Source organism: Myxocyprinus asiaticus, chromosome 6, assembly GCF_019703515.2.
Source record: "Myxocyprinus asiaticus isolate MX2 ecotype Aquarium Trade chromosome 6, UBuf_Myxa_2, whole genome shotgun sequence".
Lineage (NCBI taxonomy): Eukaryota > Metazoa > Chordata > Actinopteri > Cypriniformes > Catostomidae > Myxocyprinus > Myxocyprinus asiaticus.
The window spans coordinates 651491-678056 of record NC_059349.1 but is presented as its reverse complement, the minus strand read 5'-3'; the positions used below and the strand labels follow the sequence as shown (position 1 = coordinate 678056).

General features: G+C 41.8%; 1 protein-coding gene across 3 annotated transcripts in view; it reads right to left on the bottom strand.

The window, feature by feature from the left end:
* LOC127442939 (gastrula zinc finger protein XlCGF17.1-like) overlaps positions 1-26566 on the bottom strand; it is a 144091-nt gene that overhangs the window by 14043 nt on the left and 103482 nt on the right. Inside the window, exons 1-2 of one of the 3 annotated variants that reach the window (XM_051701343.1) lie at positions 1504-1857; positions 1270-1413 (exon numbers count right to left, since the gene is read on the bottom strand). The exons of 1 other annotated variant lie outside the window; for it this stretch is intronic. In XM_051701343.1, the coding sequence (XP_051557303.1) occupies positions 1270-1363 (94 nt within the window). In that variant the 5' untranslated portion in view covers positions 1364-1413; positions 1504-1857. Of the gene's footprint in view, positions 1-1269; positions 1858-26566 lie in introns of those variants that run through there. One more of the 3 variants, XM_051701344.1, reaches the window with a different exon arrangement.

Genomic DNA, 26566 nt, shown 5'->3' with positions numbered 1-26566 from the left:
TCTGAAGTATACTTTGGCCTTAACGCGATACGCAAATCCTGCAAAAGTACTGCCAAATGCCTGTAATTTTCCTCATCTGTCAGCCACTGTGGCGGTCATCCATCCGACCTGTACGTCTCAATTTGACAAGAGATGCTATTGCTTAGACACAAAGTTGCGCACTTGCAGGAACATATTTGATTACACATTGAAGAACAGATGAAAGAAAAGGCTGTTGATACGCGTGTCTGATTTGCTGTTTGTTCAGAGGATATCACTAAGCACATTTACATACACTTTCTTATACCGATTATGCTTAATAAGCTGACAACACATGTGGTCATATAAATGCAATAAACTGCATTGCTTTATCGGTGTAAAGTCATAAAGAGCGTAAAGATAAACCTATCGCCACATGTAAATTTTTACCACTACCCGATTTATAGGGTGCATTGAAAAGATAGAAAATTTAGCTTTCAGAGGCTGTATATGGAGTTAGGATGAAAAGATGCATTTCGAACTATTCTGAGACCAGTGCAGACAGACAGCACAATGGAGGTTAAATCATTCACTAAAATAGTGAGCAAGGGAGCAAGGGGACATACTTTAGCTTTTCTATGCAGCTAAGTGCATTCAATCCTAACATCTGACCAAAAGTTGAGTTTCAGGCTGCAGATGATGTTTGGACCACTAAACATGTTTGTCAGAGATCGGACAATGGTAATCAGTACATAGAATTTATCAAGATATCAAAATATTATTTTATTTTAACATGGTTGGCAGTGATTGGACGATGCTGGCCATTACTTTGAATAAGAATAAATTATGCTAATTTCTGATTGATAAAATGCTTCAGCACTTTCACACACTTTATAGACGATCCCTAACTTCTCAGAAGCGCATTCGGTGAAGATTCATTGAAAATACGACATAAAATGTCAATAAAATAAAATTGATGAACGCGTATTTTGATTGATTTAATTAATTGTAGCTGATTGTCATACATGTAAATTATAGCCTATTAATTTATAAATACTGACCGTATTGCATCCATTGTTAGAGAAGTATTTTAAAAAGAAATCTGAATATGTGAACACAACTTTACCGCAGTGTATATTTCCAACTCGATGGGCACTTAAGCTTATTAATGCCATTTAATTGTGTTTTTATTTGAATGATTAAATTGCTATTTAACATAAACTGATAATTAACTACAGCAACCTGTGGTGAACTTATTGAAATTTTATTTCTTTAATCTTCATTAACAGACAATAATGAATGAACACAAACCTCTTTGTTCCTCAGTCTCTTCATCTTTCATGGCATTTGAACTGCATGGTTCTGGATAACTCATGTCCTCACTCTCTTCTTTAATAAACATCATTTTACAATGATTTATCACTCAGATCTCAGTTGTAACACCTGGAGTTATTCCTGTTCGTGTTGAAACAAGTCTTCGTTTAGGATGATGAGAATAATGCAGCATTTATAAACACGAATCTCAATTTACATACTTCTACTCACTTCTTATTTACAGCACTGTTTAATCTCTAATGTACGTGTATGCAGTTAGCCCGTATTATTCAATGTCGGATGCTGGATATTCCTACTTGATCCGGTTTTCAAACATGCGGCGGTCTATTGTCCGATACTCGAATAATGTAGAAACAAACAAAACTACAATGGCAGTAGTTTTTACAGGTTTATGAGTATAAATAGAGAAGATCGTTAACCGTTTTTCACGATTTACGAACGTGTGCTAAATATAATATAACACGGAAACTTTGGTGCGTTTATTTTACTCACTGATGGATTTTATTCGCATAAAAGTGAATGTTTATAGTAACTCTGCAAATCTCCCAGAGCGCCGCCATGTTTGCGTGACGTCATTTAACAGCATCTCGGAGGGGACAGTCTGAACTACTGTTGGAAAACGCTTAACGTGGCTCTAGTAAAACAACAGGTGTTTTCAAATTACAATAAGTCAGACCTCAGAGTTGTTCATAATAATAAGAGTTGAATTATCCCCTCACAGGGTATTCTACTATATTTACAAACCCTCACAGAAATCTAATATATTTCATATATAATTTATTATAATGGGAACTGTATTGGTTTTTATGGAAACTATAATGTTCCCTGTGGGTCTTTACTGGTAATAATGTGTTGGCTTCTATTGGTGGCATGTTATGTTTAGTGTATGGGTCAGCAACCTTTTGACATGAAGTGTCATTTTTAATTTTCCTTGTTCACTGTGCTGAACATGTATGTATATGTGTGAGTTTCAAAAGTTTGAGTCCACTCATGATAAAATACTTTGAATTATTCTCATACAGTTTATTTTTCATTACAAATTATATTATCAGCATAATGGTTTGAGTGAAAAGTCTGTGCAAAACATGATCCATGTTGATCCAGCATTTCAAAGAGCATCATTAAGGGAAGCAAGAAAATTGAACTTACTGAACATACTTTTGGCCTTATAGTTGTGAAAGAAATTATAATAGTTAGGTATATTAGAACATTATTATTTATGTATAAAATACTTTAAGCTAGAAAATGCAGCAGCCCTGTGTTGTGCTTATGGGTTGAAATGGATGACCAGTCTGTTTTTCAGGCAGAAGACAATATCTTCTTGTTCATATTCCTAAGGGTCCGATCGTGTGACAACTTGTTTGCTCAAGGATATACAGTATATCCCTATCAAACATTTTGCTGAGTTTATATCACATGAGAAATCTGCTGAGGTCAAATCACATGTAACTTGTTAATAACTGATATAAGCCATGTGAGTGTGTTCGAGAGAAGCCACAGGAGCTTCTCCCCCCGGCCTGGTGGTATGAGTAAAGTGCTGAGGAAAAGACTGCACTGTGTCCTGTAATGTGTTCGGAACACTCTCACTCGCGTGAATTCTAGGTGGAGAATTTCTCTGACAATGTGGCGACGAGGATGGGATCCTAACTCAGGTTCGCCCTGATCTATAATGACAAGTAAAACTGTGCAGCCAGGGACTGGGTCCCTGAGTCTGAGTTACACCCCAACATAGTCAAAGGGATTTGTGGAAACGGACGCCTGTAACGTGTAGATCATGGAGTTCCTGATACGGGATCCAGAGGACAAAATAATTCTGACATGGGTGAGGACACAGTCCAGCAATAGGGAAAACTTGCGTGAGCTGACGAGCTACCAATGATGGTCACACATTGGTCAAGTGACTGTCTGAGACAGTATAAGGTCAAAGTCGACTGGCTGTTTGGAACAGCAAAACTCGAGTTGCGGTCCAGGACCGTATAGATTGAAATAATAATTATATTTAACAAGTTGTGTGCACAATTACAATTATGGGAAGAACCAAATAGAAAAGCTTAAGAAATGTTTACAGGATGGTCGGCTGACTCGACAATGGACTCAGGCTACATCTACATTAATCCAGATACATTTGAAAATGGCATTTTCGTTTCAAAATGCTGTCCGTTCACACTAGTGTTTTCAAGCATTTTCCAAAAGTTGCTCATCCACACTGAAACGCCTGAAAACGCTTACGTCCCTGTACTGCGCATGAGTAAAACGTAAGACACTTCGACATGCGTCATTTCCGTCAGGCGTTTATTTACTTTTCGCCTCTTTGAAACGTCATGGCAATGTCGAAGAAAGGCACCGAGTTTTTTTAAATGGACGGACAATGAGGTGGAGTTGTTGCTGCGAGTAACGCTAGACTATAAAGTTGCAAAAGTGAGTGAAAATGTAGACTGGGAATCATGCCAAAACAAATACGGCTAAATATTGAGAGCACTTTCCTTCTGATAATGCGGCTTACCCCCACAGTATGGACGATCTCACAAAACCTATATTACATATAAAACATATTAACTTATTATACATGACTGCATCACATGACTAAAAATGTGTCATCGTTTTCGGAAGCCTCCATTTTCACAGTCCACACTACAACGCGAAAACAGCGTTTTCAAATTTATCCACTTTGGAGTGTGTTTTCAGAAAGTTCCATTTTCGCGGACAAAAACGCTGTCTCAGTGTGGACGGAAGGCCAAAACAGAGAGAAAAAGATGCATTTTCAAACGAAAACATATTAGTGTGGACAAGGCCTCAGTGCTGAAGTATAAAGCTGTGATTACAGTCGGGGTTAGAGTCCCTGAGAAACCTAATCACAGTCGAGGTTAGAGTCCCTGAGTCGGGGTTAGAGTCCTGAGAAACCTGAACCTCCCCTATAAAATAGGGTGAGAAGCTGGAACCTGAAGCCTGCAGACGGGGTAGCCTTGACAAAGTTGACCTTTCTGGTAAGAAAATTCCACTGGGATTCTCATTAGATGATAATTTTTATAATTGTTATTTAGTTGAGGAAAGACCAGGATTGGAATAGCTGGTCTGGGACCGCAACAGAAATTCCACTGTTATTCTTAATTAGCGAAATTTAAATTTTTAATTAAGGAAAGACCAGCGCTGGAATAAAAGGGATTCTAAATAATTGATAAAATTATTTAAATCGACGGGTCACTAGGGCAGGTTTGGAACCACTAGAGAATCGCCTAACTGCAGTAAAAAGGGAAAAAAATAATGACATTAATAGAGGTCCAGACCTCTGTTTTTTGTAAATACATGTTAACTAATTACGGACCAAGCAGCTGCACTCAGTTAGAGATCTGGGTAGCTGAATGTGGTTTTCTAAAGATTGGAGGTTTTAGCACAAGACAGATGAAACAGTTAAAGGAAAAACTGATAGTGAGGGGAAAAGCAAGTTTAGAAAACATTAGTTATTTAAGGGCATGAGTTATTTAAGGGCAATTGGAAAGCATTTTCTGATTGGTTAACTGAAGCAAACTTGAGGGACAGGGCCCTCTAACAAAAGCTCTCAGTGTCTGAAATATGTAGGTGACCTAGACCTGGACTTGACCCCCTTCGGACAACGTTGGGACCAAGATGAGGACCAACATGATGGTCAATAGGCTGCGGGCGAAGAACCAGCGCAAGACCCAGTTCAACCGACAGCACCCCAAGCGCCACACCCCGAGTATGAAGAGCAACAGCTGTCCCCCTCCACCACCAGACACCACACAGCATACCTGACATTCGTGAACACTTTAAAAACCACTGTGAGAACTGTGACACTGGCCGCCTGCAAGATGTAGAAAATCATGCTGTGCATGTTAAGAAACTGTAGAAAGAAAACACAGAAGAAAGAGAAAGCCACTGCTGACAGACTGCAAATGGCACAGCTGCAAGCATACAAAGCAAAAGCCCAGCCCATGAGATAAAGAGAGTGTGGCAGAGGCAGAGGCTGAGGGAGGGGCAAAGGAGGAAACAGGGGGGTAGGCAGAGGCACAGCAGATGGATGTTTCAACTGTGGGGCAACAGATCACTGGATCAGAGACTGTCCAGAGATTAGAAAGAACATTAAGGAGCACCCGCAGCCACATATACATCAAAATGAGGACTAACTCACTGGGGGGCCGTGGACAGGAGATGGTGAACCAAGGGCACGTGAATCAGAATCTAACACACACACACACATGAAAACATGATGTATGCAATGCTTTCTAATTCAGTCTATAAAATGATGCCTACCATCACATTGACAGTTGGAAACAAACCAATTACATTTTTAGTGTATTCCGTTGCCACAGAATCTGTAATCATGAACAAAGAATTGACACCCCCTCCCAAATCTAGTGGTTGATACATTAGAATGATTGGGGTGCCTGGTGATTCAGTAAAACAGTTTTATATGGTGCCACTTTCGATCGAAGACGATCAGAAGGGCACCATAACACATTTGTTCCTACTGTCAAAATGCTGCCCAATAAATGTTTTGGGACAAGATTTGATGTGTACACTAGGCATTATGTTAAAGACTAACAAAGCAGGGGTAGTACTGACACTGAAAAGCACTCACATGCTTACACCATGCTAATTAACCCTGTCCCCACCCTCATTCTCTAGGCTTATGAATGGCAACTCACAGAAGCCTCACAAAAAAAAGTGGGCAGAGAGTTACTGCAACACGCACACAAACACACACCACAGGGAACACAAGGTTTCCTACAAGAGGTCGATTGTTTGTACTGCTTATGTGTCAGAAGGAAATGAGGAAGATTTTGAGGAAAAAATGGTTTGGTGTTCAGCTACCAGAGCCTCTAAGAGCCAAATTTTACAATGTTCCAGGGGCTAGCCCACATATTTTATTATCTAAATCAGCTGATGTCAAATGGGAAGATTTAGGATCGTGGGTGCGTAATTGTGTATTTGAAACAGATTGGCAAGACAACTCTAAATAAAAAAAGGGTTCAATACAATGTTAAGCATGCTACTCACAGATTACAGATGCCCTTAGGCATAACTGTAGACAGAACTGTTCAGATTGTTGAGGAGACATGTTTAATGGTCAACCACACATCTGGTAAAGACCCTCCTGAGCTCTCTGAAATACTAAGTTCTCTTTGGGCCCAAAGTAAATATGATTTGGGATCAATGAAAGGCACTGAACTGGTTGTGATCACTCCAAAAACCACTTTTTGGTATACAAAATTGACAGCACATGACAGTAATTTGGACTGAATTCGGACATGAAGCCTTCTCTTCTTTGAAGGTGGATTTACAATCAATACCCACACTGGGACTGACTGAAATGACTAAGCCTTGTGTGCAGACTGTGGACAAAAAAGGAGGTTACATGACTTCTGTTCTGTCACAAGACCATGGGGGACATTAAAGCCAGTAGCTTATTTCTCATCTAAATTAGACACAGTGGCAACTGGGCTGCCCAAATGCCTTAGAGCTGTTGCTGCTGCAGAAAAAGCAGTGCTTGCTTCCAGAGATTTGGTGGGTTATCAACATTTGACCCTATTGGTCCCACATGCAGTATCTATCATACTGTTAGAACAAAAAACAGCTCACCTATCTGCAGCATGAAGGTTAAAATACAATGCTGTATTATTAGAAATGCCAAACATGTAAAAATATGTACAGTTCTTAACCCTTTCACTTTTCTCCCCACAGCAGATGATGGTGAACCACATGACTGATTGCTTCAATAACAGCCATTTGCTCCCCAAGGCCAGACCTCAAGGATACACCACTCTCTAATGCTGAGTTTGAACTATTTGTTGATGATTTAATGCGTGAGCAAATGCTGCAGCAAACAAAGCTATCAACAGGAAGTTCAAAACCACAGTTTTGTTTCTGTTCCACAAACTGAGACACACACACACACCAAATGCAGATTTAACTGATTTACAGAGCAGAGCCATAGCAGATGAAAAAGCTGCCTGGAAGAACGCTGACTGTTCGAAGCAAAACTGTATTTGGGTCGGTCCAAATGGTAAACCATGCCTGCCACATCATTTATTTCCACATTATGCCAAATTGGCACACGGTGTAGACCATGTGTCAAAAGGGGGTATGTTGAGTGAAATAAATAGGTACTGGTTCACAAATAAATAGGTACTGGTTCACAAAGGGGTTTTCCATTTATGCCAAAATATTTTGTCAAAAATGTGTAACGTGCCAAATTAAGAAGGCAAAAGTATTGCCTGGTGATTGTAGACATGTTCTCCAAGTGGGTAGAAGCGTACCCATAGGTGGTGGTATAACAAAAAAAATTACATTTTTGCTAATTTGTATCTGAGCACATTAAAATCAAAATGCTTTTTACCTCTAAATCCTTGCGTCAAGTCCTACAAAATGTATATCTCAGTTTTATTTCATTTTAGAAAATGTTTCAGCCATTCTAATTTACTGAAAACCATACTTTTTCGAACTCCTCCTAGGGCGTTAATCAGATCTTCACCAAACTTGGCCCAGGTCAGATCTAGACCATTGCAGACAAAAAGTTATCAAAATAATTTTGATCCATTAAATTGTCTAGAAGATACAATCTGATATATTTGACTAGTATGGCCCATTATGACTAATATTCCTGTATATTGTGTGCACAAATGCCAAACTTCACAAAACTGTGTAAATATGGAAAACAGGACATTCTGAGGAATCATACTAAAAATTCATGGATTTATGATGAACGGGGGGCTAACAGCAAATTTTAAAATATAGCTGCAAGTGGCAATCATCGGGGTCCAAGCACATGTGAAGAAATAACCAAAATAATCAGAATTGACAGAAATGAACCAGTGGATGCCAAATTACACAAATTGACTATATAAAATCTGCTGAAAGCTGATTGGTCGATGGCGGCAATGTTTTAAAAATATGCAACTGTCCTCATAGACCTTGATGACACTTTGGACAAAGAAACTGCATGCAAAATTTCAAATCGATCGGACCAACGGTTCCATAGTTAGAGACATTTTGTTTTTAATAATTATAGCGCCACCAAGAGGCAGAGGTGTGTAATATTTGTAATAATAATAATAATATTTCCTCAGAATGATCTCATACATAAGTGTACCAAATTTGGTGATAATATCTCAATCCGTTCAAGAGTTATAACCATTTTAGTACACCCATTATGAACGTTTTGGCATACCGTTTGACGATAAATTACAATTTTACAATTCCTTTGATACATTTTCATTTTGGGACTCCAGAGAATGTTTCTGCATTGGTTTGGTTCCAATTGGGTGAACGGCCTACGACTAGTTTGAAAAAGTAATCTTTTAAAATGATCTCAAGTATTTATGAACGTTTTGTTTCAAACCAATGGTGCTTAAGGCAAAGTTGTTTAAAATGAGGAGGTTTACAGCATGGTCTGAATAACGTGTTTCTTTTTTAAACACAGGGGCATACAACAATTTACATGCATGTAAAATGCCATAGCGCCTCCCGGTGGCCAATTTTTGTCAAATTTTGCACAGACCTCTTGGGCCAAGAGACAAACAGGCACACCAAGTTTAGTTCCGATCGGCCTCATTTAACCCTATATAAATGCTGCTGAAAGCTGAGTGCTCGATGGTGGCCATGTTTTTAAAGATACGTGATTATCCTCATAGGCCTTGATGGCACCTTGCACAAAGACAGTGCATGCAAAATTTCAAGTTGATCAGACCAACGGTTCCATAGTTAGAGACACTTTTAGCTTTTTAATTATTATAGCGCCACCAAGAGGCAAAGGTGTGCAACATTATTTTGTGTGTCCTCAGAATGAGCCAATACATATGTGTACAAAATCTGGTGATAATATCTCAATTCGTTCAAAAGTTATCACCATTTTAGCCAAATGGACACACCCACTACGAATGTTTTGGCGTACCGTTTGACGATAAATCAGAATTTCAAAATTCCTTTGATAAGTTTTCATATTGGGACTCTGCTGAATCATTCTGCACTGGTTTGGTTCTAATCAGGCAAATGGCCTAGGACAAGTTCGTTTTGAAATATTTTCAAACAATCCAAAATAGCGGGAAAATGAAGGGGCGGAGCAAAACTCTAGCAGGGGTGTAAAACTCTTTGGCATGACACAAGGAATCAGAGGAATAAATAATTTTGTTTCTATCCCTTACGGTTCAAGATTTATGGCCCAAAATGTGATTTTTTTTGTTTTCTTCGCAATAGCGCCAACAAGTGTCTGACAGATGTGTGTCTGAACGTCTGAGTAGTGGGGGGGGGGGGGGGGGTGGATTTGGAACCATCCTGCCAAGTTTGGAATCTCTTCGACTTAAGGTCTCTGACGCCCATACACTTTTATGGCAGAAAAAAAATAATTATAAGAAGAAAAATAATAAGAAAATCAGAACAAATAAAATAGGGTTTCTGCACCTTCGGTGTTTGGACCCCTAATTATCAGCCATTTATCTGACCAATGAAAGCTGTAATACTATTTTTTGTTCACCAGAGGGAGCCACAGGATAAGAATTCCTTTTAAGTCTAAGGCTTTCATGAGTGTATGGATGCATATAAATTTATTTGAAGAAACGTGGTACACTGACAATGTCTTCTAACTTTTATAATATTAGTTTGCAAATAAATCTGTGATTTCCAAAATGATTATAGATAATCAAATGTCACCTTAATTTTTACATATCCTAAAAATATTGAAAAAATATTTGTCAAGTTGCCAGGCATGATTAACTGTCACATTGTTTTGGGGATATGTTTACATATGTCTGGAATTATCCCTGTTTCTGTCACGTGTAATTACTATATGGCTGCGTCCGAAAACTGCAAAATGCTGCCTTAAAACCAGCCCAAAATTGCCCCATAGGCATTCTATGGCAAGGCTCTTGCCCATGAAAACAATTGTTTCCTACTATGACAAGACAATGAATTTTGTGGGATCTCCCAATCAGAATGTCGTAGGGGTGGGCTCATTTCACTCGGGCTACCAATCAGTCTTTAAGTATCATCTTGGAAATGGCCCTAGCAACCACCCCCATAGACTTCCATTCAAAATGGCTCAGAAGGGTATCTTCTGAACAGAATTTTGTAGACACTTGGCGATTGAATCTTTTGAGTCAGGTTAGTAATCAGCCAATAAGAATCTCTCTGGTCACCATTGACTTCCATTCAAAAAGGCTGAGAGTGATATCTTTGGATCAGAATGTCCTAGAGAAATGACAGTTGGCTTGTTTTACTTGGGTGAGCAATCATTCTTCAAGTATCATCATGGAAACTACTTAGCCACACCCTAGCAACCATTTAGAGCACCCAAGTAACCAAACCCCATTGACTTCCATTCAAAATGCTTAGATGGGCATCTCAGGATCAGAATGTCATAGAGACTTCTGGTTTCATTCATTGGACTCAGGGTAGCAAAGAGCCTTTTGAGTATCACCTTGGTAACTGCCAAGCAACCAGATGGGGTTACCCCAGCAACCAAGTAACAAGTCATATTTCTCTGCACCAGAACATCATAGTGACATCCGGTTTCATTCATTTGTCTCAGGGTAGCAAGGAGGGTTTTGAGTATCACCTTGGTAGCTGCTTAGCAACCAGATGTGGTTACCCCAGCAACCAAGTAACAAGTCACATTTCTCTGCACCAGAACATCGTACAGACTTCCGGCTTCATTCATTTGACTCAGGGTAGCAAGGAGCCTTTTGAGTATCACCTTGGTAACTGCCTAGCAACCATATGGGGTTACCTTAGCAACAAGTAACAAATCACATATCTCTTCACCAGAATATTGTAGAAACTTCTGGTTTCGTTCACTGGACTCAGGGTAGCAAGGAGCCTTTTGAGTATCACCTTGCTAACTGCCTAGCAACCAGCTGGGGTTACCCTAGCAACCAAGTAACAAATCACATGTCTCTGCACCAGAACATCTTAGACACTTCCAGCTTCTTTCATTTGACTCAGGGTAGCAAGGAGCCTTTGGAGTATCACCTTGGTAACTGCCTAGCAACCAGATGGGGTTACCCTAGCAACCAAGTAACAAATCGCATATCTCTGCACCAGAACATCGTAGTGACATCCGGTTTTGTTAATTTGTCTCAGGGTAGCAAGGAGCCTTTTGAGTATCATCTTAGTAAATGCCTAGCAACCAAATGGGGTTACCCTAGCAACCAAGTAACAAATCACATATCTCTGCAACAGAACATCGTAGAGACTTCCGGTTTTGTTCATTTGTCTCAAGGTAGCAAGGAGCCTTTTGATTATCACTTTGGTAACTGTCTAGCAACCAGATGGGGTTACCCTAGCAACCAAGTAACAAATCAAATTTGTCCCAATTTTCAACAAATTTAGTTTGTGCAGGATCTATTCTGTCAATTTGTATTATTTGTCATCCACTGGATCATTTCTGTCAATTCTGATTATGTTGGTAATTTCTTCACATGTGCTTGGACCCCGATGATTGCTGCTTGCGGCTATATTTTTGCCTATTATTATTATTGTTGTTGTAATTATTATATAAAAACATGGTATGTGATTATTATTGTAAAACATTTCCAAATTTTTTCTCTGTTTAATATTTTCTCTGTAAAATAATGAAGAAATAATATTTTTTTTTAATTAATAAAAAGAAATCAGTTCTGCATATCGGTTATCAGATATGTAAACATACAAATAATTGTTATTGTATCGGTTTTAAAAAAATCAATATCGGTTGATCTCTACTTTGGAGTGCAGGGTTTTGGAAAGAGGGGGTGTGGCTAATCCAACGGCTAAAATCGCTTACAGCACCTTTAACTCAGAAAATCGTAGTTAAGGAGGATTTGTCGCCAACCTAGCCTTGCTTGTCTCTTTTGCTCTATATTAAGAGGCTGTGCCTGTTCAGTATTGCCTGGGATAAGCCCTTGATGGCACAGCGCTTGCTGAAATTGATTGTGTTTATTGTGAGCATATGAGAATTCGAAATGCTTCGTTCTCAGCTCGCTTTTGTTCAGAAAACCGAAGCCATGTCCCTCTTTTTCCACTGAACACTTTCTGCCCCTGAGGGATTGCACGAGGGAGATGTGCGGGAGACGGGTTATAGAGCAAGAAGATTGTGAGTATCATTTGTCCCTGGCTTGAGCCTTGAGTCTCTCCTCTTGGTGAACATCAGTTAAGATGGCATTCCAGGGACCAGTTTATGGCAGGGCCCCTCTTTAACTGCCGGTGTGGAAGAAGATGTACCTCACTGTGATTGGATCCTTAGTGAATGAACATAAACAAATGTTCAGCAACATCAGATAAGATGCTAAGACAACTGCCAGACACCTCTTACAGGGCAGAAAGGGGGACCTTCTTCACCCACCAAACTCATTCCTAAGGTTTAAGCAAGAACTGCCATAAATTCCTTCAGGACCTCCCGGATGCAGCAGCAGTGGAGGGCCACAGAGATGTACTCAAACCTAGGTTTGGAGGCTGCAACACATCCACTCCATCTTCATGCAAAGCACAGTTTATGTTAATTGTTATTGACTGTTAACACAACAGTTCATGGGACAGACCTATTAACAGATAAATGAATGCATGGACGATGACTTAACCATTTCCTATCCTGTTTGGTCTCTATCTGTTCCATACAATGCCTTTAATTATTTGAAAGAGGTTTGGTGAAGAAATAATGCATGGGTAAAATGTTAAAGACACTGTTTTAACACTGTAATTTATGCTATGCACATGAGTTCCACACTAGGGTGGGCAACACCGTGGCTATTTCAGACACCAGTGGCCAATCACACTCCAGGATCGGAAAGGCGCCAGATTTCAGTCTACTCCTCATCAGAAAGGGATAAATATGTCCCTGGGTAGACACACCCTTGTCCTGCATTTCCAACTTGATGGGGAAGGAGACATTAGCAGACACACCACATCCTGAGTTTATGACCTGATGAGGAAAGAGGCTAAAAGATAGTTGAGTTTAAGCTTTTGCAAGCAAAACCTTTTATATTGCTTTATTGCTATATTGCTGCACTCTAGCTGAAAAAGGGTCCCAGCATTGAGGAACCTTATCTGACCCTTACTGCCCCTCCAGCAGCGCAGCCCAGTCCACAAAGGACCTCTGCATCGGTAGACATTGCCTGTCCCACATGGCTCCTCAGTGATGCAGCCAGCCTGCAAAGGACCCTGTGAAGATTCAACTGACCCAGCTGCCCAGTCCACTCTTTAAGGACCCTCTTGGCGCAACCGAAATTCAGCATCCTCCAGTCAGCATGGCAACGACTACGGGATCACAACTCTGCACCCTTCCCATTACATGCTACCTGCATCACCAGTGGAAGACATCTCTGTTGCTGGACAGATCACCCGACTGTGTGGAACGTAAATATAAACTTACCAAACCTCTTTCTAGAGACCTTGGCATTAGTTTATACCTGCAGCATATGCATTTCTAACTTGCTTAGATAACAGTTACCTGGGGTCAGCTTGTTACAAATAATAGGTATATTATTTGTTTAATGATAAATAAGCATTATTTATCACCATTTTGCCAGAGCCATTAGGTGGTTTCCCATAAGGAGCATTCCCATACAATTCTCTCCCATTGCTACATTCAGTTCAACAGCATTGCATTTATCCACTCTGTGTTTAAATCATTTATTTGTTTTATTGTTTAATTCAGTACTTTCATTTTTGGTTATTAATTTATTATCCTTTAGCAGTGCATATTCATTATTAGCATTATTAATTGTTGTGGTATTTACTCTTGCTTATCTATTGTTAATAAATTTCATTAATTTTATTACAACTGTGTCTTCATTTTGTTGATGATCAAAGGCTCTACTAGTTGTCCAGACTCTCACAAATCCTTCAGATAAATCATCTGACCAACTCCCTCTAGTTTACATTAATTCTAAATTATCAAACAGCTCTTTTGGGAGTGTTCTTAAATGGTTAAGATAGTATTCTTAACTGGTGCCCCATATTGCAAAGGGGGAGGGGTCATCTGATACAATCATAACCACACCTTAAGTGACACGTGATCAAAAATCACAACGTCATCTGTGAATTGAGTAGAAATCACTACACCTCTTTACCATCTAAATTGGCTTTGCCTGTCTAGTATGCCCGTGACAATCAGCGCATGATACGATAACATACCTGACAACATTGGATTGTGAAAATTAGGGAGATTTTCACAGGTATTTATCAACAACCATTATGTGGTAATACTACACTGAAGATGAATAATACCAGGAAATACAAGCATTTTAAGCAAAAAGATTTTAATTTGTAATCTCATTTAACAAAATACACACAATCAAACATTAAGTAACTTTATGTTGCAGACCTTGCCAATGAGGCCAAATAAACAGATGAGAATTATCTGTAAAACAGGGGAAAATAACAGAGACAGGAGAAAAGGGGTCTGCTCCTCAGTCTTTATGAGACATGCGCAGTAGTGCTGCTTCACCCACGATCTCCAGAATTCTCTCAATAGACGTAAAAATGTCATAATAAAAGTCCATGAGTTTTTGCACATTTTGCTATTTTCTCAAATTATTCTTGAAAAATAAATTCACATAAAAGCTAAACATATTTTATCACATTTGAATATCACAAGTAAGCATTTAAAACAAATTACACAAATGTGCACATACTTGTGTGTCACATGTACAGCATACAAAATGTTGTTCTAAATTCAAAAGACAGAGTGGATGGATGTTTATGACAGAGTTTGTGCATGTGTGTACATGTATGTGAGTGAGTCCGTAAGAGTTTGCGGGTAGGTGTGAGTGACTCTCAAGTGTCTGTTGTGGTGGACAGGGATCAGCAAGGGCACTCTGCGGCTATGCAGCCCCATACGCAGAAAGCTGCGATGCACTGTGTGTCCTGACACCTTCCTATTATGGCCAGCATTACGTTTTTCAACAATTTGTGCTACTGTAGCTCTTCTGTGGGATCGGACCAGACGGCTATCCTTCGCTCCGCACGCGCCCATGACCATCACTGTTTGATTATATTCCATTCAAGGGATAGTTGACCCAAAAATGAAAATTCTCTCATAATTTACTCACCCTCATGCCATCCCAGATGTGTATGACTTCCTTTCTTCAGCAGAATACATTTGAAGAAAAACAGAAAAATATCTCAGCTTAGTTGGTCCTTATAATGCAAGTGGAAGGTAACATGATATTTGATGGTCCAAAAAGCACAGACAATCAGCATTAACGTCATCCATATGACTCCAGTGGTGAAATGAATGACTTATAAAGTGATACGATCACTATAGGTGTGAAAAAGATAAATATTTAAGTACATTTTAACTATTAATCATCACATCCGGTAAGCAGCAGTATGCATGTTCACGAGATGGCTGAGGTCACGCGGTCTTTCCAGTGATGGCATGGCAATGTTCCATTCATTGTAGCAGACGCTCTCCCTCTGTTGGCATTGCCTACATGTGCACCACCATGTCTCCTGAGCTATTCTGTCTCTCTAAGGCTTGTTGTTGTGCTGCTGTTGGTCCACCCTCCTCCATCTCCCTGTGCACCTGGTCAGAGGACTCAGGTTCAAATAAAAATGGCTGTGCAAAAACTTGTATCTCCTCTTCTCCGCTTAAATCAAAATCTTCTGACGTCTTTGTTTAAATTTGCTTCAATTTGTTTACAGCATTTGGTCTTTACAGCATTCCTCCTACTCAGTTGTAAACAGCGCTGCTCTTCTGGGTGTGTCACTCATGCTTCACTTCTCGAGTGAACATGCCAATTCCAGTATGCCACACGAGAGACCGCATGACCTCAGCCCTCTCGTCAATGCGCATACTGCTGCTTAATGGAAGCAATTATTTATAGTTAAAAAGTACTTAATTATTGATATTTTTCACACCAAAAGTGAACATATCGCTTTATAAGACATTAATTTAAACACTGGAGTCATATGGATGATGTTAATGCTGACTGTCTGTGCTTTTTGGAGAATCAAAAATCGTGTTACCATCCGCATACATTTTAAGGGCCTACTGAGCTGAGATATTTTTCTATTTTTCTTCAAATGTGTTCTGCTGAAGAAAGGCAGTCATACACATCTGGGATGGCATGAGGGTGAGTAAATCATTTTTGGGTTAACCATCCCTTTGATACTTCTTAAAGCTACAAAATGTATTGAGCCAAGAGCAGTGAGGGGTTTATTTGTTTTTTTGTTTGATTAATATTAACGACATACTCATCAGCAACATATTAGGTTACATGTATACTTCAAGTCTGACATTTTGATACAAATCCGATTTTTTGTCCCACTGTTAACGTTCACTTTAGACATTACTGATTGTATTTACATTAATACCTCACCGAGATTTTTGAAGTGTATTTGACTGTTTAGGCACGTCAAAACCATGAGCTCTTTTGGAACACAAGCGCATATAAAGCACACACACATAGGCCGCCTGCCAGTCAAATGGTGTGCAGCTACAGTAGCGCAAGGAAATAAAAAGTCAATCTTTAATATTTTTGTTATTTGTGTCTTTTCACTCTATCTCTTTCCCTTTTGACCTGTTATTGAGATTGACCAATGGTTCTCCAGTTGATCGCGATAAACATAATGAGCACCCCTGATGTATATACTATAAAATTAGGTTATCGTTGTCACACATATGACTCTGAAAAAAATCCTGAATGTCTGTGCCCTTCGTTTTTTTAGCAGGGGGTTGTACATGAATCATTTTTGGTCATTCAGTGCTTCAGTGAAAAAGACTAACAATAAAGAAGCTAGAGATTTAAAACTCACTAAGAGTTAACAAAATATGATATTTTATTTTTTTATTCCCAATTTCTTTTTATGATGTAATACAGCTGTATATACAGTGGCAAGAAAAGGTATGTGAACCCTTTTGAAATACCTCCATTTCTGCATTAATTATGTCATGATTCTGCATGGACTGTTTTCTGTTTGACTGTTTTGGTTATGTGTTTGTTTGGTTTTGTATGTCAGCACATAGCTTTGTATTTGTCAGCCATGTGCTTTCCTGACTCCGGCTCCTTGTTTCCCTCACCACACCTCCTCATTTAGACCTTGTTCAGCCCCCAATAGCTGCATCCCCATCATCAGGCCAATAACTCCAAAGCGTTGCCCAAAAACCCACCCTTAATATGCCGCTGCATTGCCAAAATCACACACCCCGCCCATTTCACAAGCAAAAGGGAAGCTCAACCTGAGGTATCATGTTATCTAGTTATTTAGAATATCAAGTTTATATCGAATTATGGTGACTTCCTGTTGCTGTGACTTACTGTTTTCTGTTCCAGTTGCTGCCGACACGCTACATGAGTCTGTTTGTTTGTAGCTTGCTAGCCTGCTAAGCATTGCTTATTCCTCTACATCTCACATTTCAACAGCGTGCATTTGTTTTATCTGTGTTTTACACAGATTATTGCATCAATCTTAAACATCTGCTGATCAGGAATATATTATATTGAATGAATATATTAGTTTAAATGAATCTACTCCCCCAGTTTATTGTTATAAACATGTGCCTCGCCTGAAGGGTCAAGGAGGAGGTGTTGCTGCAATTTACAGGGAAGTTTTTGGTGTTACTCAGAGGACAGGATATAAATTTAAGTCTTTTGAATTAATAATGCTTAATGTGACACCGTCAGATACAATAAAAAAATCTCTGTCATCTTTTGTGCTTGCTACAGTATATAGATCACCCAGACCGTATTCTGATGTACTTGGTGAATTTGCAAATTTTCTATCAGATCTAGTAGTTACTGTGGATAGAGCTTTAATTGTTGGTGACTTCAACATTCACATAGATAATGAAAATGACACATTGGGATTAGTATTTATCGATATTCTAAACTCTCTTGGAGTCAGAAAAAATGTGACAGGAGCAACTCATCACCATAATCATACGCTAGATTTAATTCTGTCATATGGAGTTGATATTGATAGTATAGAAATTCTGACGCAGAGCGATGACATCTCAGATAATTTCCTCGTCTCTTGTATGCTGCGATCAGCTAATGTTACTCAATCTACACCACGCTATTGTTCAGGTAGAACTGTTCTTTCGACCACTAAAGATAGCTTCACTAATAATCTTCCAGATTTATCTCATATACTCTGTAAGCCAAAAAGTCTAGAAGACCTTGAAGTAATATCAGAAAACGTCATGGTTACTGATGTAACCTCCGTTCCCTGATGGAGGGAACGAGACGTTGGTGTCGATGTAGTGACACTAGGGGTCACTCTTGGGAGCCCGAGACACCTCTGGTCTTTGATAAAAGGCCAATGAAAATTGGCGAGTGGTATTTGCATGCCACTCCCCCAGACATACGGGTATAAAAGGAGCTGGTATGCAACCACTCATTCAGGTTTTACGCTGAGGAGCCGATATGAGGTCCGGCCATTTCAGCGGGTAGTTCAGCGTTGTGGCAGGAGGGACCAACGTCTCGTTCCCTCCATCAGGGAATGGAGGTTACACTAGTAACCATGACGTTCCCTATCTGTCACTCACTCGACGTTGGTGTCGATGTAGTGACACTAGGGGTCCCTATACAAAACGCCACAAGGCTGATCTGTGTTACGTGAACTGGCGGTGTGTGGTGGGCAGACTTGCTGTGTGCCTCATAGCCAGCACACCAGGTCGACACGTAACCTCCCCAACACAGTTATGAGTGTCGAACGGCCCTTTTTGGGGACAAGTCGACTACCCAAAGATAGAGACAGGCTTAACCCAGTCGTGGCCTCTTTTCCCCTTCTCTTTTTCCACTCCCTAAAAAAGAAGGGGGATTATCTGACTGGGCCACCAGGTCTAGTCAGGGGGTGTCCCTCCCAAGGGGAAGACACCGCGGAGACCACACCTCGCCCAAAGAGAGGAGGGGATATTTAAGTGGAAAAATACGTCACATGGTCTTTCCAACCATGTGGAGAGCCTTCAAGGTAGATCCTGCCCAATGGGGGAGGAGTTACTACAAACATGGAGACTGGGGCAGAGGGGCTCTGCTCAAGGAAGATGCAGTTTGCCAGCAGGGAAACGAACTAGTGGAGGATATAGATCGCATGGGGCTTAGCCTTACAGGGAACCACCACATGCGGAGCACCTACCCCAGAACAGGGCTCTTAGTTAGCACGTGTACTGGGCTGGCAGTGAGTCTCTCCGAAAACTCGACTGCCACAGGGCTCGGAGGAAGTCAACCAGGGAACAAATTTTGTGAACACTACTGGGAATTAATGGCACACGTCTTCAGCTTAAAAGGAGGGAACGAGGCGTGGCCTGGAGGGATTCAGCCTCCTAGCGCCTCTTAGGAACCTGATGATCAGGTCATGCTTCCCTAAGGACTTACCGTCGACTGCGTCGTGGTGTGCTGCTATGGCAGCAATGTACACCTTCAAGGTGGAAGGGGACAGCCTCCCTTCCAACCTCTCTTGCAGGAAGGAAAGCACTGATCCGACTGCGCATCTCTGGGGGTCTTCCCGATGGGAAGAACACCACTTAGCGAACAGACGCCACTTAAAAGGCATACAGGTGCCTTGTAGAGGGAGCCCTAGCCTGAGTGATCGTGTCTACCATCGCAGGTGGGAGACAGTTTAGGTCTTCCGCATCCCGTCCAGGGGCCAGACATGGAGATTCCAGAGGTCTGGGCATGGGTGCCAGATGGTGCCCCTTCCCTGAGAAAGAAGGTCCTTCCTCAGGGGAATTTGCCAGGGGGAGCTGTCGCGAGGAGCGTGAGGTCTGAGCACCACGTCTGGGCGGGCCAGTAGAGTGCTACCACGACGACCTGCTCCTCATCCTCCCTGACCTTGCACAGGGTCTGTGCAAGCAGGCTCACTGGGGGAAACGCATATTTGCAAATGCCAGGGGGCCAGCTGTGTGCCAGCACGTCTATGCTGAGGGGGGCCTCGGTCAGGGTGTACAAGAGCGGGCAGTGGGGAGGATTCTTGGGAGGCAAACAGGTGCACCTGTGCCTGTCGAACTGACTCCAAACCAGCTGGACCACCTGAAGGTGGAGTCTCCACTCTCCCCTGAGGGTAACCTGTTGTGACAGCGCGTCCGCTGTAGTGTTGAGGTTGCGCGGGATGTGAGTAGCTTGCAGCAACTTGAAGTGCTGCTGACTCCAGAGGAGGAGACGGCGGGCGAGTTGTGACATACAACGAGAGCGCAAACCACCTTGGCGGTTGACATATACAACACGTCTCAAGAGTGAGCTAGGATTAGCCAGTCGTCAAGATAGTTGAGAACGTGAACGCCCACCTCCCTTAACGGGGCAAGGGCAGCCTCTGTGACCTTCGTAAAGATGCGAGGGGACAGGGACAGGCCGAAAGGGAGGACTTTGTACTGATACGCCTGACCCTGGAACGCGAACCGCAGGAAGGGTCTGTGTCGAGGAAGGATCGAGGCGTGGAAGTACACATCCTTCAGGTCTACCGCTGCGAACCAGTCTTGATGCCGGACGCTCACCAGAATGTGTTTTTGCATCAGCATCTTGAATGGGAGTCTGTGTAAAGTCTAGTTCAGAACTCACAGGTCCAAGATTGGCCTCAACCCACCGCCTTTTTCCGGTACGATGAAGTAGGGGCTGAAAAACCCCTTCTTCATCTCGGCTGGAGGGACAGGTTCTATCGCGCCCTTCCGTAGGAGGGTAGCGATCTCCGTGCAAGGTAGCAGCGTTTTCGTCTTTCACCAAGGTGAAGTGGACACCGCTGAACCTGGGCGGAAGTGAATCGCGCAGCCGAGTCGGACGGTCCGGACCAGCCCTCATGATGGTTTGGAAAGTGCAAGCCATGTGTCCAAGTTCCGCACAAAGGGGGACCAAAGGGACAACGTCATCGGACGTACTGGCAGGTGGGGCCTCGTGGCGGGGCAGAGCTCGAGGTGCCACACCATGTCGTGGCTGTGCTGAGTCTAAGGACATCAAAGCACTTACCTGGCTCCTTGTGACCACCCCCGGAACAGCCTGGGACGGGGGAGGAAGAGGCCTGTCCTCGTGACCCGTGGAGACTGTCACATCGGGGGCGGATTTGTGCCACAGCTGGGCGCTCAGGGGCGAACCTGCCAAATAGAGTGGTGGACGGTGGTCATGATGATGGCCGTACACACCGTATACGTGACCCAGGGAACAAGGAAACCGCTCTTGCTGAGCTCTTGAGTACTGCAGCCACTTGGGCATGCAGCGCAATTAAATGCAAAAGGTAACAAAAAGACGGAGATCTGCTTACCAGCTCCAGAGCAGCGGGTTTCGTTGTCCCTGGGTCACCCGTCTCAAGGGCGCTTTGAAGTCTTTCACGGGTTCTGTGGGCATAGGTGCACCGCGAGCGCCTTTATCCACCGTGGGATTGCCGAATAGCCCTTGGCCGCCCCACCATCGAGGATATTGAGGGCGGGGAAGCTGAAAAGATCGGGACCGGGCAGTAAAAAGTGCCTCCCGCGACCTTGTCAGCTCTTCATGCACTACCGGGAAGAAAGGAACGGGGGCGGGGTGTGGCTTTGAGCGGTGCCACGAGCCCAGGAACCAATCACTGAGCCGCGAGGGTTCAGGGAAGAGCAGTGAAAGCCACTCTAACCGACGCTCGCGGCTGCCCGGGAAAGCATGTCGTCATCTCCACGTCAGCCTGTGACTGTGCAATCGACCCCGAAGGGAGGAGCCCAGCTGAGGCTTCCGACTGGACGAGCCCGCTCTCCGATGCTGTGTTCGAGAGCTCATCACTTTCACGGGCTCCGAATAAGAGGTCGAACTCGCTGTGAGATGAGCCGGCAGACTCACCCAGAAGCCCGATCGGGGCAGACGAGCGTGCTGGGGAATGAGAGGTCCACGGGGGGATACCCGGCGGAGGCGGTCCCATTGGGGTCCCCAAATCGCCCCCAGTGCTAGCCACGCTGGCCTAATACCCGTGGGTAATAGGACGTAGGCGGGAGCCTCTGGGGTGGATCGCTTTCTTACGAAGGCGAGCCGCGACCGCAACATTGCCATGGACATATTCTCGCAATGAGAACATGACCATCCACGAACGCTGTCTCCGCGTGAGCAGTGCCCAGACACGAAAGACAGTGATCGTGACCGTTAGAAGGCGAGAGATAACAAGCGCAACCAGGAATAACACACAATCAGAAAAGCATCTTTAAAAAGATGTTCCGTGTGTGCACTCTTTTAGAGAAATATATATACTCTTTTAGAAGGGAAAAATGCCCTTTCAGAAAATATACTGTATATTTTTTCTGCCGAAGCGCCCAGGGGCGTTCTCTGCAGTGCACCAGTGCAGAGGGAGGAGAAGCCACTGAAATGCGCCATCAGATCCAGCAGAGGTGAATGAACAGTAGTATTCAGCTCAATGAGCATGACCGTTCGGCTCCGAAGAGAAAATCTGAATGAGTGGTTGCATACTAGCTCCTTTTATACCCGTATGTCTGGGGGAGTGGCATGCAAATACCACTCGCCAATTTTCATTGGCCTTTTATCAAAGACCAGAGGTGTCTCGGGCTCCCAAGAGTGACCCCTAGTGTCACTACATCGACACCAATGTCGAGTGAGTGACAGATAGGGAAACAGTCTTCTCTAGCACTCTTGATAGTGTCGCCCCCTTTGATTAAAGAAAATTAAAGAAAAAAGCCCCGGACCATGGTACAATGATCACACTCATGCTCTCAAGAGAGCAGCTCAGAAAATGGAGCGCAAGTGGAAGAATACAAAATTAAAGGTATTTTGCTGTGCATGGAAGTATAGTGTCTGTAGCTACAGACAGGCACTAAAAGCTAGGTCAGCATATTTTAGCATAAAAAAATAACCATAACAATCCTAGGTGTTTATTCAGTACTGTGGCTAAAGAGTGAGAACCACATTATATTGACCACAAGGAGGTTAATCCAACATGACTCTACTCACACTAGCAACAGGGCCAATTTGTTTAGGAAGCCTGACTGGAGTCACTCAGCACACCCTGGATTTGAACTTGTGACTCCAGGTGTGGTATTCAATGTCTTTACTTGCTGAGCTACCCAGGCCCCTTTAGAACCTCTTCTTAATATTATTAACTCCTCACTATCCTTAGGACATGTCCCAAGAAACTTTAAAATGGCAGTTATCAAACCACTCATCAAGAAGCCACAGCTTGATCCTGGAAAGTTGGCTGATTATAGACTGATTTCAAATCTCCCGTTTATGTCGAAAATACTAGAAAATGTAGTGTCCTCCCAGTTATGTTCATTTCTCCAGAGAAATAGTATATATGAAAAATTTTCAGTCAGGATTTAGGCCCCATCACAGTACAGAGACTGCATTTATCAGTTACAAATGACTTGCTCTTATCGTCTGATCGCAGCTGCATTTCTCTTCTAGTGCTTTTAGATCTTAGTGCTGCTTTCAACACCATAGATCACGACATTCTCTTGAATAGGCTTGAGAATTATGTTGGCATTTGTGGACTTGCATTAGCTTGGTTTAGGTCCTATTTAGCAGATCGCTACCACTTTGTCTGTGTAAAAGAGGAATTGTCAAATCAAACAAAAGTTAAGTATGGAGTGCCACAGGGATCAGTTTTAGGGCCTCTGCTTTCCTCCTTATATACGTTTTACCTAGGAGATATTATCAGGAATTGTAGAATGAGTTTCCACTGTTATGCCAACGATACCCGAAACCTGGTACTTCAAAACCCGATGAAATTTCACAATTCTCAAAATTAGCAGAGTGTATCAATGAAATCAAAGATTGGATGGCCAGAAATGTCCTTCTACCCAATTCCGACAAAACAGAGGTACTAATTATTGGACAAAAAATCTCTAAAATATACAGTTGAAGTCAGAAGTTTACATACTTACACTTAGGTTGAAGTCATTAAAACTCATTTTTTAACCACTCCACAGCACAGATTTAATATTAGCAAACTATAGTTTTGGCAAGTCGTTTAGGACATCTACTTTGTGCATGACATGAGTATTTTTTTTTTTTACAATTGTTTACAACAGATTGTTTCACTTTTAATTGACTATATCACAATTCCAGTGGTTCAGAAATGTACATTCACTAAGTTAACTGTGCCTTTAAGCAGCTTGAAAAATTCCAGAAAATTATGTCAAGACTTTAGACAATTAGCCATTTTAGCTTCTGATAGGAGGTGTACTGAATTGGAGGTGTACCTGTGGATGTATTTTAAGGCCTACCTTCAAACTCAGTGCCTCTTTGCTTGACATAATGGTAAAATCAAAAGAAATCAGCCAAGACCTAAGAAAAAATTGTGGACCTTCACAAGTCTGGTTTCCAAACAACTGAAGGTACCACGTTCATCTGTACAAACAATAGTATGCAAATACAAACACCATGAGACCATGCAGCCATCATACCACTCAGGAAGGAGACACATTCTGTCTCCTTTTGCACCCTTTGTCGGGTGCGAAAAGTGCAAATCAATTCCAGAACAAAAGCAAAGGACCTTGTGAAGATGCTGGAGGAAACAGGTAGACAATTATCTATATCCACAGTAAAACGAGTCCTATATCGACATAACCTAAAAGGCTGCTCAGCAAGGAAGAAGCCATCACAAAGCCCTGACCTCAATCCGACAGAAAATTTGTGGGCAAAACTGAAAAAGCATGTGCCAGCAAGGAGGCCTACAAATCTGACTCAGTTACATCAGTTCCGTCTGGAGGAATAGGCCAAAATTCCAGCAACTATTTGTGAGGAGCTTGTGGAAGGCTACCCAAAATGTTTGACCCAAGTTAAACTATTTAAAGGCAATGCTATCAAATACTAACAAAGTGTATGTAAACTTCTGACTCACTGGGAATGTGATGAAAGATATAAAAGTTGAAATAAATCATTCTCTCTTCTATTATTCTGACATTTCACATTCTTAAAATAAAGTAGTGATCCTAACTGACCTAAGACAGGGAATGTTTTCTACGATTAAATGTCAGGAATTGTGAAAATCTGAGTTTAAATGTATTTGGCTAAGGTGTATGTAAACTTCTGACTTCAACTGTAATTTGACTCTTGATTGATGTACTGTTATATCGTCTTCTACAGTGAAGAACTTAGGTGTTATATTTGATACCAATCTGTCCTTTAAAAATCAAATTTCCAATGTTTGTAGAACAGCATTCTGCCACCTTAGCAAATATTCCTAAGTACAACACATGCTCTCTGTTGCTAATGCCAAAAAAACTAATTCTTGGCCTCAAGACTAGATTATTGTAATGCATTATTGGCAGGATGTCCTGCAAGCTCAATAAATAAACTTCAATTGGTTCAAAATGCAGCAGCCAGAGTGCTGACTAGAACCAATAAATATGATCATATTAGCCCCATTTTATCATCATTACATTGGTTACCTGTTACATTTTATATTAATTTTAAAATTTTGTTAACTACGTACAAAGCTTTGAATGGTCTAGCTCCACAGTACTTAAGTAACCTTGTACCATGCTATATTCCATCACATTCATTACGATCGCAAACTTCTGGCCTGTTAATAGTTCCTAGAATATCAAAATCCACAAAAGGAGGTAGACCATTTTCCTATTTGTCTCCTAAACTGTGGAATAGTCTCCCTAACTCTGTTCGGAACTCAGACACACTCACTCAGTTTAAATCTAGACTAAAGACTCATCTGTTTAGCCAGGCATACACCTAATTTATCCATCAGCTCACAATTACGCTGCTTTAGTTAGGTCTGCCTGAACCAGAAACATTTATCATGCTCTATAAATCTGCAAAAAATGTAATGGCATCTACGCTAATATTATTCTATTTGTTTTCCTGTCTCAACCTTGGGATTCATATCCCGAGGTTATCAGAGACGGCCAAATCCACCTCCGTTCCTGCTTGGTGTCAGACTCCACTGCTATGTGTCTCTGAGTGATGATGACTAAACGCAGCCGGTGCCAGCCAGACTAGTATACTGGTATACTTCATATGCCACTGCCTGAACCTTGGACATAGGATAGACCTCACCGAAATGACCTGCTGGTTGAACTGCGATGCACCTCACTGATCTCTACCTGCATCACCTTGGTCCAATGATGGCCACACTCTTAAAAAAGGTTTCGGCTCAGTTGAATACGTTTTAGGAAAAAATCTTTTGGAGACTAACATACAGTTTGTATCGACACAAGGTTTAACCGTTGTGACTGAGTTACCAATAAAAAAACAGTTCTGTTAGACAGTGCTGTGTGGAGAAAAGGATCGCTGAATGTTTTGCGAGGAAATCATCGGGACCTTGACCATTTGAGGCCTAAAAAAAAATCTGCTGCGTCATACCTCAGGGGAAAGTTGCATCATCGTCTATCAAGAAGAACTGTGAGGTTGATTTCATCCAGTTT